The following is a 14,280-nucleotide window of genomic DNA, read 5'->3' as shown; positions in this document are numbered from 1 at the left end:
TTCACAGTGATCAATGTAACAATAGAATTCAAAAGGCATTAATAATGGTCTTCAAAAGTTACTTTCAAAGATATACAATTCTCCATTGACTAAGTTGGCTTAGTCATTGACTTGTGTTCAGTGGTGAACCACCAACAGGAAATCCTACTACATCAAACTTGAATAAACTGAAGAGCTGATGGGTGAGTTTCTCGATGAAGTATAGGCTTTGACATTGAAATCCCACCTTGCTAGAAGCTTCTGGGCAATCTGAAGCCAGCATATTCTGGAGATCATCACTGGAGCTTGGTCTTCAGGAGATCTAAATGGTGAGGAGCCAAGTCGTTTTCTTTCAAGTCCCATGGATCACGGAGGTTTTGCAGGTTGGGACGGTTTCACAGATAATGACAGGAGTCGGCTTTTATAGTGACCACGTCTTGCCGCACTACCCCTGTCTTTTCCCCTAGGTTTGGGCAAATGGAGCTCCCTCGCCTCTCCAACCGTTCAGGCAGGATGTCCGAGCTCCGAATTGAGAAACCAGTCACTTTTCCCACATGTAAATAAGGTAGGAAATTGGGCCTGTGGTGAGCTAAGGCCCTTATGTGGCCAGTAATTGGCCACTTAAGGGGCCAATTGCTGGAGAGTCAAAGTGGTTATCTAATCAACTACTCACCAAGCACATAATTGCTGAGATGTCAAGAAGGGGTTGGGTAACTCTTGATGGCCAATTCACCCAATTATCTGCCTTTCTTGCACCTTCAGAGAGAGCAAAATTCTGACCCGAATGAGTGTCTTAAAAATGAAAAGTGCAATATAATGATGTTAAATCTGATAAGTCCAGTGTCTGTACTGAAGAAGTGTCTTTTGCATATACAAATGTCTCACCTAAAATCTAGCTCAAAAAGCCCATTTAAACATCATTGGAACATGTAAATAACTACAACTGTTTAAGTTCATCATTTTAGCCCAATATAGGCATTTCAAATTCAGTGGTACCAGCGAGAAGAAAAAAAAACCCATGCAAAGTATCTCTATAAACTGCCAGTTACATCACCATCTGAACTAAAAAATATAGAATGTAACTTGGTACACAAAGTGTTTAAGTACCTCTGGCAGCTTGTTGGCCGCTGACAGCAGAGAGAGCCACTCGAACTTCAAGTGCAGCTTTCCAATGCTCACCTCATCCAAATCGAACCACTGTAAATGCATAAAATAATCAAACACCAAAAAAAAAAGTGGCCTAAGGGTTACCAAAACCATCAGTACGGGCAAAATGCAAAGATTCCCCAATTTCCCTTCACATAATTCATGTTATTTTAACACCCATTTTGCTTTAACAATAAATTAGAAGATATCAACCCATTTCTACTTAAAGTACATCCAACGCATATGATCCAACACAACCATAATACCTGATCAACAAGCTGTTGCTTCTGAACTTCAGCGAGGTCAATCATAAGGCTAAAATAAGAAAATATAGATATGATAATGAGTATCCGAAAGACGGCTTAAAAAATAAGGTATTAACTTTTAATTAATTAAAATTTCCGTCCTCATTTGGAAAGGGATGTCCATTGACTTACAGTGGCATTTTTTTCACCAATTTAGAAGAATGAAGGGTATCTCATAGAAACATATAAATCTTGATGGGACTGGACAGGCTAGATATGGGAAGAATGTTCCTGATGCTGGGGATGTCCAGAGCTGGCGGTCACGATCTAAGAATAAGGGATAAGCCATTCAGGACTCAGATGAGGAAGAATTTGTTCACTCAGAGTTGCGAATCTGTGGAATTCTCCACTGCAGAAAGTTGTTGGGGCCAGTTCATCAGATATATTCAAGAGGCAGCTGGACATGGCCCTTGCAGCTAAAGAATTCAAGGGGCATGGAGAGAAAGCATGAATGGAATACTGAGATGCATGATCAGCTGTGATCATATTGAGTGGTGGTGCAGGCTCAAAGGGCCAAATGGTCTCCTCCAGCAGCTATTTTCTATGTTTCTATGTTTCAACACCCAAATTTTAAAAAATTATTATCTTTGCTATGATATTCAACCCAGCCTGAAGGAAGCCAGTTATGATTAAAGTTTCTACTTACAAGTATCATTGAATTTCCCTATCCTTGGCTTTCTCTCTCAGTAATCACCTCTAGCAACAGTGCCTTCTAAGATCTCAAATGCCTTTAAATTTTGCCACTTGCCTACCTTGCTGCAACTAATAGCCTCAACTTCTGGTGTCTAGGCCGGAAGTTTTTGAACTGCTTATCTAAACCTCTTTGCCCAAGGCCCCTTCTGTCTATTCAGATAGATAGAAATATTTTCTTGTCAGTAGTGGCAGGAAGTTCTCTTGATTTCTTAAACAATTTTTAACTCCCAAAACCACAATAAGTCCTATTCTAGATTGTTTCATTTCAACTTAATTCAGTCAAAGGAGTATGTACTCTCTGAGATACAGAATTATTTTTAAATTTGTGTTGCACTGGAATGACATTGGGCCAGGTTACCCAATTGGCAGAGATAATAAAATGTGAGGCTGGATGAACACAGCAGGCCAAGCAGCATCTCAGGAGCAGAAAAGCTGACATTTCGGGCCTAGACCCTTCATCAGAGAGGGGGATGGGGTGAGGGAACTGGAATAAATAGGGGGAGAAGGGGAGGCGGACCGAAGATGGAGAGTAAAGAAGATAGGTGGAGAGAGTATAGGTGGGGAGGTAGGGAGGGGATAGGTCAGTCCAGGGAAGACGGACAGGTCAAGGAGGTGGGATGAGGTTAGTAGGTAGATGGGGGTGCGGCTTGGGGTGGGAGGAAGGGATGGGTGAGAGGAAGAACCGGTTAGGGAGGCAGAGACAGGTTGGACTGGTTTTGGGATGCAGTGGGTGGGAGGGGAAGAGCTGGGCTGGTTGTGTGGTGCAGTGGGGGGAGGGGATGAACTGGGCTGGTTTAGGGATGCAGTTGGGGAAGGGGAGATTTTGAAACTGGTGAAGTCCACATTGATACCATTAGGCTGCAGGGTTCCCAGGCGGAATATGAGTTGCTGTTCCTGCAACCTTCGGGTGGCATCATTGTGGCACTGCAGGAGGCCAATGATGGACATGTCATCTAGAGAATGGGAGGGAGAGTGGAAATGGTTTGCAACTGGGAGGTGCAGTTGTTTGTTGCGAACTGAGCGGAGGGGTTCTGCAAAGCGGTCTCCAAGCCTCCGCTTGGTCTCCCCAATGTAGAGGAAGCCACACCGGGTACAGTGGATGCAGTATACCACATTGGCAGATGTGCAGGTGACCCTCTGCCTAATGTGGAATGTCATCTTGGGGCCTGGGATAGGGGTGAGGGAGGAGTTGTGGGGGCAAGTGTAGCATTTCCTGTGGTTGCAGGGCAAGGTGCCGGGTGTGGTGGGGTTGGAGGGCAGTGTGGACCGAACAAGGGAGTCACGGAGAGAGTGGTCTCTCCGGAAAGCAGACAGGGGTGGGGATGGAAAAATGTCTTGGGTGGTGGGGTCGGATTGTAAATGGCGGAAGTGTCGGAGGATGATGCGTTGTATCCGGAGGTTGGTCGGGTGGTGTGTGAGAACGAGGGGGATCCTCTTTGGGCGGTTGTGGCGGGGGCGGGGTGTGAGGGATGTGTCGCGGGAAATATGGGAGACGCGGTCAAGGGCGTTCTCGATCACTGTGGGGGGAAAGTTGCGGTCCTTAAAGAACTTGGACATCTGGGATGTGCGGGAGTGGAATGTCTTATCGTGGGAGCAGATGCGGCGGAGGCGGAGGAATTGGGAATAGGGGATGGAATTTTTGCAGGAGGGTGGGTGGGAGGAGGTGTATTCTAGGTAGCTGTGGGAGTCGGTGGGCTTGAAATGGACATCAGTTACAAGCTGGTTGCCTGAGATGGAGACTGAGAGGTCCAGGAAGGTGAGGGATGTTTTGGAGATGGCCCAGGTGAACTGAAGGTTGGGGTGGAAGGTGTTGGTGAAGTGGATGAACTGTTCGAGCTCCTCTGGGGAGCAAGAGGCGGCGCCGAAACAGTCATCAATGTACCGGAGGAAGAGGTGGGGTTTGGGGCCTGTGTAGGTGCGGAAGAGGGACTGTTCCACGTAACCTACAAAGAGGCAGGCATAGCTTGGGCCCATGCGGGTGCCCATGGCCACCCCCTTAGTCTGTAGGAAGTGGGAGGAGTCAAAAGAGAAGTTATTGAGGGTGAGGACGAGTTCAGCTAGGCGGATGAGGGTGTCGGTGGAGGGGGACTGGTCGGGCCTGTGGGACAGGAAGAAGCGGAGGGCCTTGATTCCCTGGCCCCCAACACCTCATTTTCACCATGGGCGTCCAGTCCCTATACACCTGCATTCCGCATGCAGATGGCCTCAAGGCCCTCCGCTTCTTCCTGTCCCGCAGGCCCGACCAGTCCCCCTCCACCGACATCCTCATCCGCCTAGCTGAACTCGTCCTCACCCTCAACAACTTCTCTTTTGACTCCTCCCACTTCCTACAGACTAAGGGGGTGGCCATGGGCACCCGCATGGGCCCAAGCTATGCCTGCCTCTTTGTAGGTTACGTGGAACAGTCCCTCTTCCGCACCTACACAGGCCCCAAACCCCACCTCTTCCTCCGGTACATTGATGACTGTTTCGGCGCCGCCTCTTGCTCCCCAGAGGAGCTCGAACAGTTCATCCACTTCACCAACACCTTCCACCCCAACCTTCAGTTCACCTGGGCCATCTCCAGCACATCTCTCACCTTCCTGGACCTCTCAGTCTCCATCTCAGGCAACCAGCTTGTAACTGATGTCCATTTCAAGCCCACCGACTCCCACAGCTACCTAGAATACACCCCCTCCCACCCACCCTCCTGCAAAAATTCCATCCCCTATTCCCAATTCCTCCGCCTCCGCCGCATCTGCTCCCACGATAAGACATTCCACTCCCGCACATCCCAGATGTCCAACTTCTTCAAGGACCGCAACTTTCCCCCCACACTGATCAAGAACGCCCTTGACCGCGTCTCCCGTATTTCCCACAACACATCCCTCACACCCCGCCCCTGCCACAACCGCCCAAAGAGGATCCCCCTCGTTCTCACACACCACCCTACCAACCTCCGGATACAACGCATCATCCTCCGACACTTCCGCCATTTACAATCCGACCCCACCACCCAAGACATTTTTCCATCCCCACCCCTGTCTGCTTTCCGGAGAGACCACTCTCTCCGTGACTCCCTTGTTCGCTCCACACTGCCCTCCAACCCCACCACATCCGGCACCTTCCACTGCAACCGCAGGAAATGCTACACTTGCCCCCACACCTCCTCCCTCACTCCTATCCCAGGCCCCAAGATGACATTCCACATTAAGCAGAGGTTCACCTGCACATCTGCCAATGTGGCATACTGCATCCACTGTACCCGGTGTGGCTTCCTCTACATTGGGGAAACCAAGCGGAGGCTTGGAGACCGCTTTGCAGAACACCTCCGCTCAGTTCGCAACAAACAACTGCACGTCCCATTCGCAAACCATTTCCACTCCCCCTCCCATTCTCTAGATGACATGTCCATCATTGGCCTCCTGCAGTGCCACAATGATGCCACCCGAAGGTTGCAGGAACAGCAACTCATATTCCGCCTGGGAAACCTGCAGCCTAATGGTATCAATGTGGACTTCACCAGTTTCAAAATCTCCCCTTCCCCAACTGCATCCCTAAACCAGCCCAGTTCGTCCCCTCCCCCCACTGCACCACACAACCAGCCCAGCTCCCAAAACCAGTCCAACCTGTCTCTGCCTCCCTGACCGGTTCTTCCTCTCACCCATCCCTTCCTCCCACCCCAAGCCGCACCCCCATCTACCTACTAACCTCATCCCACCTCCTTGACCTGTCCGTCTTCCCTGGACTGACCTATCCCCTCCCTACCTCCCCACCTACACTCTCTCCACCTATCTTCTTTTCTCTCCATCTTCGGTCCGCCTCCCCCTCTCTCCCTATTTATTCCAGTTCCCTCACCCCATCCCCCTCTCTGATGAAGGGTCTACGCCCGAAACGTCTGCTTTTGTGCTCCTGAGATGCTGCTTGGCCTGCTGTGTTCATCCAGCCTCACATTTTATTATCTTGGGATTCTCCAGAATCTGCAGTTCCCACTATCTCTCTTACCTCATTGGCACCTGTTTTGCTCTTTAGTCCATCCTCATGCTGCAGACTCTCCAACTTGCAGTGTCTGCTGTTCCTCGACTCACCCCATTCCTGTGCCTTCTTCACGGTGAACCTTCTGCTCCTTGACCCAGTCCTGAACCTCACCCCAAGATTGAGGGAGTTGCAGTGACACTGGGAAGTTCGGCATGCAACTGCTATGACAGTATCAATTATACAAGATCCAGTGCAGTACTTCTACACCAGCGAGACACATACACAACTCCTAGAGCTCCAGATACGGAACCTATATTCTGGTTCAAGGAAGATTGACATGTGATCAAGAATGGATTTTTGTGGTTGTAAAAGCGCAAGTGGAGAAGTGCCAAACTGTGGCTGTTGTATCCATGAATTGTCTGCAGTTGCACCCCCAGGGTCCTCATACCCCACCAACTCCCTCACTCAGTGAAAGTTCAAGCAGTAGTGTTGCAAGCAGGAGGTTTGGTGAAAGGGTGAATCAGGCAGTGTCACAGGCTGCAAGTTGGGGGATTAGAAGTGTGCGTTGGCGATAGGAGAAGCTGTAACATGGGTCACCAGGAACAAGACTCTGCAGTGACCAGGACATCAGTGTGAACAGAAATATAGACTCCCTACAGCGTTGAAGCAAGCCATTTGGCCCATCGAGTACACACCAACTCTCTGAAGGGTAGCCCACCAAACCCAGTCCCCAACGCTGTCTCTGTAACCCTGCATTTTCCATGACTAATCCACCTAGCCTCCACATCCCTGGATACTATGGACAACTTAGCATGGCCTATCCACCTAAGCTGCGCAAACTTGGAATGTGGGAGGAAACCGGAGGACTTGGAGAAAACCAAGTCACTAGGAGAATGTGCAAACACCAGACAGTCGCTCAAGGATGGAGACAAACCTGGGTCCCTGGCGCTGTGAAGCAGCAGCAGTGCGAACCACTGAACAACCGTACCAGCCAAGTAGGAGGTGAGTATAAAGTTACCACTTCTTTAAACTTTCCATTTTAAAATTAATTTATTTTAGAATGGGATTTTCATTTGCCAATATAGGAAGGTAGCAAGGTGAAATGTTTAAGCTTACAGGAGATAAGGTGAGATAATAAAATGTGAGGCTGGATGAACACAGCAGGCCCAGTGGCATCTCAGGAGCACAAAAGCTGACGTTTCGGGCCTAGACCCTTCATCAAACGTCAGCTTTTGTGCTCCTGAGATGCTGCTGGGCCTGCTGTATTCATCCAGCCTCACATTCTCCAGCATCTGCAGTTCCCATTATCATCGGAGATAAGGTGATTTATTTTCTGAAAGGAAGGTCCTACAGTATCTAACTGCAGCCTTTTCCACTGACAAAAGACATATTTTATTGAAACTTTTCATTCTAGTGCTCATGAGAACAATTCATTAGATAATTCAATGCTAACATAAATTTATGGTGTATGTGAGGAGACTGCTGATTGGTCTATAAGTGGCTTCTGATTAGTAGAGATATGTTATCTAGGAGATTGCAAATCATCTATAAATGTAATTTCTTTTATCAGTCTCTGCATTTTATAGATACACACTGACAAGAGGGAAAAACAACTGAACCAATCAGTAAGAGGTGGAAATAAACATTTATCAGGAATTAGAAGGCACAATTTAAAATATTTGATCCATCTTCAACAACTCCAATGGAAAATACACAATCTGCTCACAATATTCAGATTCATATCTGCTATACGTTAAAATTCACAAATGGCGCACAACATTCAATTTCAGTATACATTGCAAAGTCTTGTTGGGCTTTATCAATGGGAAAACCCACAAGTCTGTATTTTTATCAGCAGCACCAATTCCATCAGCAGTACTGCTGTTATATAATTTTTCAACAGTGGGAGCTTTGTAAAGGGAGCTGCTAAAACAACAGCCCTTGCATGCTATTTTGAGATAACATTAAAAAAAGTTTATTGTGCATTATGTTGCAGGTTTTGGCCACAAAGTGTCACTACTGAGCATTCTAAGTTCAACAGTCTCTTCTGTTTGCAAGCAAAGTCTGCTGACTCCCGGCATTCCTTGCATGTGCATAAATCTGGCACTACACATATGCAGAACTGCAGGACCACGCATATGAAGGGAAAGGGGATCCACAAATCTACAGTAATGCAGACGATCTGAATTTTAACTATTCGTTGTGTGGAAAAGTGTCTCAACTTGTTTTGAGATAACAAGGTGTAGAAATCAGAAATAATGGGAACTGCAGATGCTGGAGAATCTAAGATAACAAAGTGTGGAGCTGGATGAACACAGCAGGCCAAGCAGCATCTCAGGAGCACAAAAGCTGATGTTTTGGGCCTAGACCCTTCATCAGAGAGGGGGATGGGGAGAGGGTTCTGGAATAAATAGGGAGAGACGGGGAGGCGGACCAAAGATGGAGAGAAAAGAAGATAGGTAGAGAGGAGAGTAAAGGTGTGGTGGTAGGGAGGAAATAGGTCAGTCCAGGGAACACGGACAGGTCAAGGAGGCGGTATGAGGTTAGTAGGTAGGAAATGGAGGTGCAGCTTGAGGTGGGAGGAAGGGATGGGTGAGAGGAAGAACAGGTTAGAGAGGCGGAGACAGGCTGGGCTGGTTTTGGGATGCAGTGGGGGGAGGGGACAAACCAGCTAGAAACTGATAACAAAGTGTGGAGCTGGATGAACACAGCAGGCCAAGCAGCCTGCTGTGTTCATCCAGCTCCACACTTTGTTATCTTGGATTCTCCAGGATCTGCAGTTCCCATTGTCACAGCTAGAAACTGATGTCCATTTCAAGCCCACTGACTCCCACAGCTACCAAGAATACACGTCCTCCCACCCACCCACCTGCAAAAGTTCCATCCCCTCCCTATTCCCAATTCCTCCGCCTCTGCCACATCTGCTCCCACGATGAGGCATTTCACTCCCGCACATCCCAGATGTCCACATTCTTCAAGGACCGCAACTCCACCTCCCCCCCCCCCCCCGCAGTGGTCGAAAACGCCCTTGACCGTGTCTCCCGCATTTCCCGCAACACATTCCTCACACCCCACCCCCGCCACAACCGCCCCAAGAGGATCCCCCTTGTTCTCACATACCACCCCACCAACCTCCGGATACAACACGTCATCCTCCAACACTTCCGCCATCTACAATCCGACCCCACCACCCAAGACATTTTTCCATCCCCACCCCTGTCTGCCTTCTGGAGAGACCACTCTCTCCGTGACTCCCTTGTCCGCTCCACAACCCCCTCCAACCTGGCACCTTCACCTGCAACCGCAAGAAGTGCTACACTTGTCCCCACACCTCCTCCCTCACCCCCATCCCAGGCCCCAAGATGACTTTCCATATTAAGCAGATGTTCACCTGCACATCTGCCAATGTGGTATGCTGTATCTATTGTATCCGGTGTGGCTTTCTCTACATTGGGGAAACCAAGCGGAGGCTTGGGGACCGCTTTGCAGAACACCTCCGCTCGGTTCTCAATAAACAACTGCACCTCCCAGTCGCGAACCATTTAACACCCCCTCCCATTCCTCAGACGACATATCCATCGTGGGCCTCCTGCAGTGCCACAATGATGCCACCCGAAGGTTGCAGGAACAGCAACTGATATTCTGCTTGGGAACCCTGCAGCCCAATGGTATCAATGTGAATTTCACAAGCTTCAAAATCTCCCCTTCCCCCACTGCTTCACAAAACCAGCCCAGCTCGTCCCCTCCCCCACTGCACCCCAAAACCAGCCCAGCCTGTCTCCGCCTCCCTAACCTGTTCTTCCTTTCACGCATCCCTTCCTCCCACCTCAAGCTGCACCTCCATTTCCTACCTACTAACCTCATCCCACCTCCTTGACCTGTCCGTCTTCCCTGGACGGACCTATCCCCTTCCTACCTCCCCACCTATAGTCTCCTCTCCACCTATCTTCTTTTCTCTCCATCTTCGGTCCACCTCCCCCCTCTCCTTATTTATTCCAGAACCCTCTCCCCATCCCCCTCTCCGATGAAGGGTGTAGGCCCGAAACGTCAGCTTTTGTGCTCCTGAGATGCTGCTTGGCCTGTGCTCATCCAGCTCTACACCTTGTTATCTCAGATTCTCCAGCATCTGCAGTTCCTACTATCTCTCCTCATGTTCTCTCTGGTTCTGTGGTCAATTGCTTTAAAACGGTCACCTCAATATGAACACTTTGGTCTTTAGTTATTTAAACATCAAACGTCCTCTCAGTCTTCCCTGAAGCAAACAGACCTAGCCATGTAACTGTAAGCTCCTAGTCAGTGGAACGATTATCAATCTCTTCTGTACCTTTTCACCTGTAAAGTGAAATATCATCTAGACAGATAGCTAGATAGATAGACAGGCAGACAGGTAGACAGGCAGATAGAGGTGGGGGGGAAGAGAGAGAGAGGAGAGAAAAGAGAGAGAGGAGAGAGAGGAGAGGAGGGGGGAGGGAAGGGGAGGGGGAGGGACATAATGCCTAGAAAGCCTCATTCATTGTTGATTGCTTTATTAAATCAATCTTTTCACTTCCTATGATTAATCCACAACTAACTCCATGTGTTCCTCTTTTTGCAACCCTTCTAAGATTGTATCATTTAACCTGTTGGTGTAGGTAAATATGAATTTCAAAAAGTGCCAGCATTTTCTGTAATTTTTCCTAGTTCTGTTCACCGCATTCCTAAGGAAATGGAACATCCCACCTTCAACCTCTCTGGTTAATCATCAAAATCACATCCCTTCAGTCACATCCACCCATCTTTCTCAATGACTCGCCCTACTCATCTCCGACAAAAAAATCATCATGCAAGGCAGTTAAATCCCCTACCCATCAACCAAGATTTTAGCCTCCAATATTTTTACCACATCTTACAATGAACCTTTGCCCTGACCTTGGCTGTGGCCCACTTTATTCCATTGATCTGTGAAATTGCCCAGATGCACTAATCACCTTCGCCTCTCCCCATTAAAGATGCAGTTCAACATGGAAACATCACTGGTTCACCAGAGTATAGTGCAGTGCATTTCAATGATTTAATTTTTTCAACAATAGCCAAAATTATCATTTTCTTTACCTGCCAAGGAAATCATCTTTGTCTGGATCTTCATCAAAAAGTTCAATCTCAAGTTCTTGACCAGGACTTTCATAAATTAGTGCCTATAATTATAATTTTAAAAAAACCAAATTACACTTGACAACGTTATCTCAATTGCTGTAGACAACATATTGAAGCTACTGTACTTATTCTCTGTAACTTTGTGAGCCAAATACCATTCTGTTATTTGGAAATGATCAAGTTTCCGTGCAACACTTTAAAATAGAAGGGAGTGTGAGCTTACAACACTGTCTAGAAAGGCAGGAAGGATCTCCAGGGCCTGAAATGTTAACTGACTTTTTCTTCACAGATGCTGCCAGACCTGCTCAGCTTTTCCAGCAACTTCTGATTTTGCTCCTGATTTGCAGCATCTGCAGTTCTTTTGGTTTTTACTATAGCCTTCCATGTTGCTTACTTTATGACCAGTCATTTGTGAATTTAGTTTCTTTGTTTTACAGCAAGTGTAGTAGTTGGGATCACTGCTGCACCTGATTATTGTCCTTAAAATGAAGTCTTAAAATGTCAAGGTATCAGCTATCTTGGACTCAGAATAACCAGAACTTCAAGCCAACTCACATTTGCTCTTTTAATCCAAATTGTGAAAGATTATGTTATTCTTAACTGCAAATTGCATATACTCTTGTTTTCTAGGTGTCTTCAAAACCCAACAAATTAATTCTGCCAGAAATCTTCCTGAGATTGATAAAGGAGTTTCACTTCTTAAAAAATTCATCCATGGTATATATCACCAACAAAACCAGGATTTTATTGTGCAAACCTAATTGGTCCATGGACTGAATGACTGCTTGAGGACTTGAGAGCAGTTGAAAGTCAATTACATTCCTGTGGGTCTGGAGTTACATGTCAATAAGACAAGTTAGGAAAACAGATTTCCTACCCCATGGGATGTTAGTGAAACAGATGGATTTTTTTTCAGACAACTAATGATAGTTTCATGGTCATCATTACCAAGAGTATTTTTTTAACTTCCAGAATTATTAACATAATTTAAATTCCATTAAGAGCCACAGCAAATTTGAACAAATGGCCCCGCTTCTGGATCATGAGTCCAGTGACGTTACCACTGCGCCGTCATTGGTCTGTACAAAAACAATTTATGCTGTTCATTGCTTTAAATTGCTCCATGGCAGTGATCAGGACTGTGAGCCACCTCACCCCCTGATCTGTTAGCTGGGGAAAAAGGCCACAGGCCCCATAATTTCCAACCCTGAAGGCTCCCAATATTTCCAGAGGTTAGCCCTTCATTGATGTTTGGATGGATTTCATATGCTAGCAAGCATGTGAGAAAAGAGTTTAAACTATTTAAAGACGTCCAAGGCAGCCGCCATTGAAGCCGCTGGCTGAGAAAGAAAGATTATGCCAAAGCCTGCCACTGCACTTCCTAAATTTGTAGAAGGAAAGCAGTGGTCTGGCTTCCATGAAGGAGCAGGGAGGTCCTCTTTCTCGAGAATTGTAGGATGCCACCATACCAAATAGCAGAGGCACCTCTGATCTGAATCGTCGCCATTTTCCTTCAATTCACTCTCCTTTAGCTCCTGCTTTCCCTCCAATGAGTTATCACCTTGCAGAAAATGGCCATCCTCAAGGTCCAACGTAAAGTGTGGAGCTGGATGAACACAGCAGGCCAAGCAGCATCTCAGGAGCACAAAAGCTGACATTTCGGGAAACGTCAGCTTTGGTGCTCCTGAGATGCTGCTTGGCCTGCTGTGTTCATCCAGCTCCACACTTTGTTATCTTGGCGTCTCCAGCATCTGCAGTTCCCATTAGCACATCCTCAAGGTCCACACCTTTCAAAGGGTTCCTATTATGGACAGTACAACAGACCACTACAAGTCATAGGTTCCAGTGCCCTCTGCACTGCAATGTCCCAGTTATGAACCTGATGTGTTTCCGAGCATCTGTAAAGAGACACCCTTCACTTTGGTAATGCAACCCTGTGCAGCTGGCTGCGAGGTGCTGCCGGAAGGACTGGTGCTCAGATCTTGGTAACCACCTTGCTGACGCTGAATCTCGGTCATCAACAGGTATGTTTGCCTCTGCTCAGACTGGTGTCTCCTTTTCATTTGTGCTTCATGTCCCTCTCCTCTGGTCTCCTGATGCCCAGGACTTAGTCCTGCTTGTATAAGCTGCTGTTCTTCATCTCCTCATCCTCACTCAGTCTGCTATAGCAGACTCCCAGCGGGAAATCTGTTGTCATGTTATGTGATGCTTGTCATCCTTTTGTCTGCAACCACTCAGTAACATCCATATTCCAGCTATGGTTAAGTCAACCCTTCTTTTCTGTTGTTCACCACTTCATCTTATGGAGAGATCACTGTGGTTTTCAACTGTGATCATGTGGCCAAATACCAAACTTCTTTCCTAAATGTCACTTTATAAGTTCTTTTCTCTTTTACGCTTTCAAGGACTTCTTCATTTGTATTGTGGTATGTATCTGCAATTTTAAATCATTATGTAATTACATCCACATATCGAAAGCCCTTATTTATACAGCAAAATGGAGAGAATGTTGCATCTTGAGTTTATTTTCTTTGCAAGCTTGAGATTTCTTCATTTGATGTACCTTTTATCTTCACAAGATTGCTTCTGGCTGTATCTATCCTTTTGTGACTTCAGCATCACATTTGCCATTTTCTTTTATTGTTTCTCCCAAACGGACAGATTTATCTACTTGCTTCACTATCCACTTCTGTCTTCTCGCTTATCTCTTTTCATGTATTCCTTGCTCCCATTGTTTTTGTCTTTTTGATCTTCATACTCAATCAATATTCTAAGAGTGTGTATGTTATTTTGTTGGGTTTCTTTTGTTCTGCAAGTACTGATGTGTCATCTGCATATCATAAGCTTGCAGTATCCTTGCCGATAACTTTAAACCCAGAAGTACACCTGACCCTATATTTGCTCTGTGTACAGGGTGAATCATTTTGGCAACAGGATACTGCCTTGTCGTTCACCTCTCTTCACCAGAAACATATCTGCTTATCTATCTTTTGGTCCATGCTTGCTATTTGGTCTCAACATCGGCTCTGGATAAAGCCAACATTTTTACTGTCAAAGTTATATTTCA

The 14,280-nt window shown here is 46.8% G+C and overlaps 1 protein-coding gene across 4 annotated transcripts in view; it reads right to left on the bottom strand.

The window, feature by feature from the left end:
- The window catches only part of esyt2b (extended synaptotagmin-like protein 2b), a 228,004-nt gene that overhangs the window by 34,988 nt on the left and 178,736 nt on the right, over window positions 1-14,280 (bottom strand). For all 4 annotated transcript variants that reach the window (XM_048555387.2, XM_048555396.2, XM_048555406.2 and 1 more), the window contains exons 10-12: window positions 11,172-11,254; window positions 1,392-1,440; window positions 1,087-1,176 (exon numbers count right to left, since the gene is read on the bottom strand). In XM_048555387.2, coding sequence (XP_048411344.1) covers window positions 1,087-1,176; window positions 1,392-1,440; window positions 11,172-11,254 — 222 coding nt within the window. The remainder of the gene's footprint in view (window positions 1-1,086; window positions 1,177-1,391; window positions 1,441-11,171; window positions 11,255-14,280) is intronic.

This window comes from Stegostoma tigrinum, chromosome 2, assembly GCF_030684315.1.
Source record: "Stegostoma tigrinum isolate sSteTig4 chromosome 2, sSteTig4.hap1, whole genome shotgun sequence".
NCBI classification, from domain to species: domain Eukaryota; kingdom Metazoa; phylum Chordata; class Chondrichthyes; order Orectolobiformes; family Stegostomatidae; genus Stegostoma; species Stegostoma tigrinum.
This window is presented reverse-complemented; position numbering and strand designations above follow the sequence as displayed.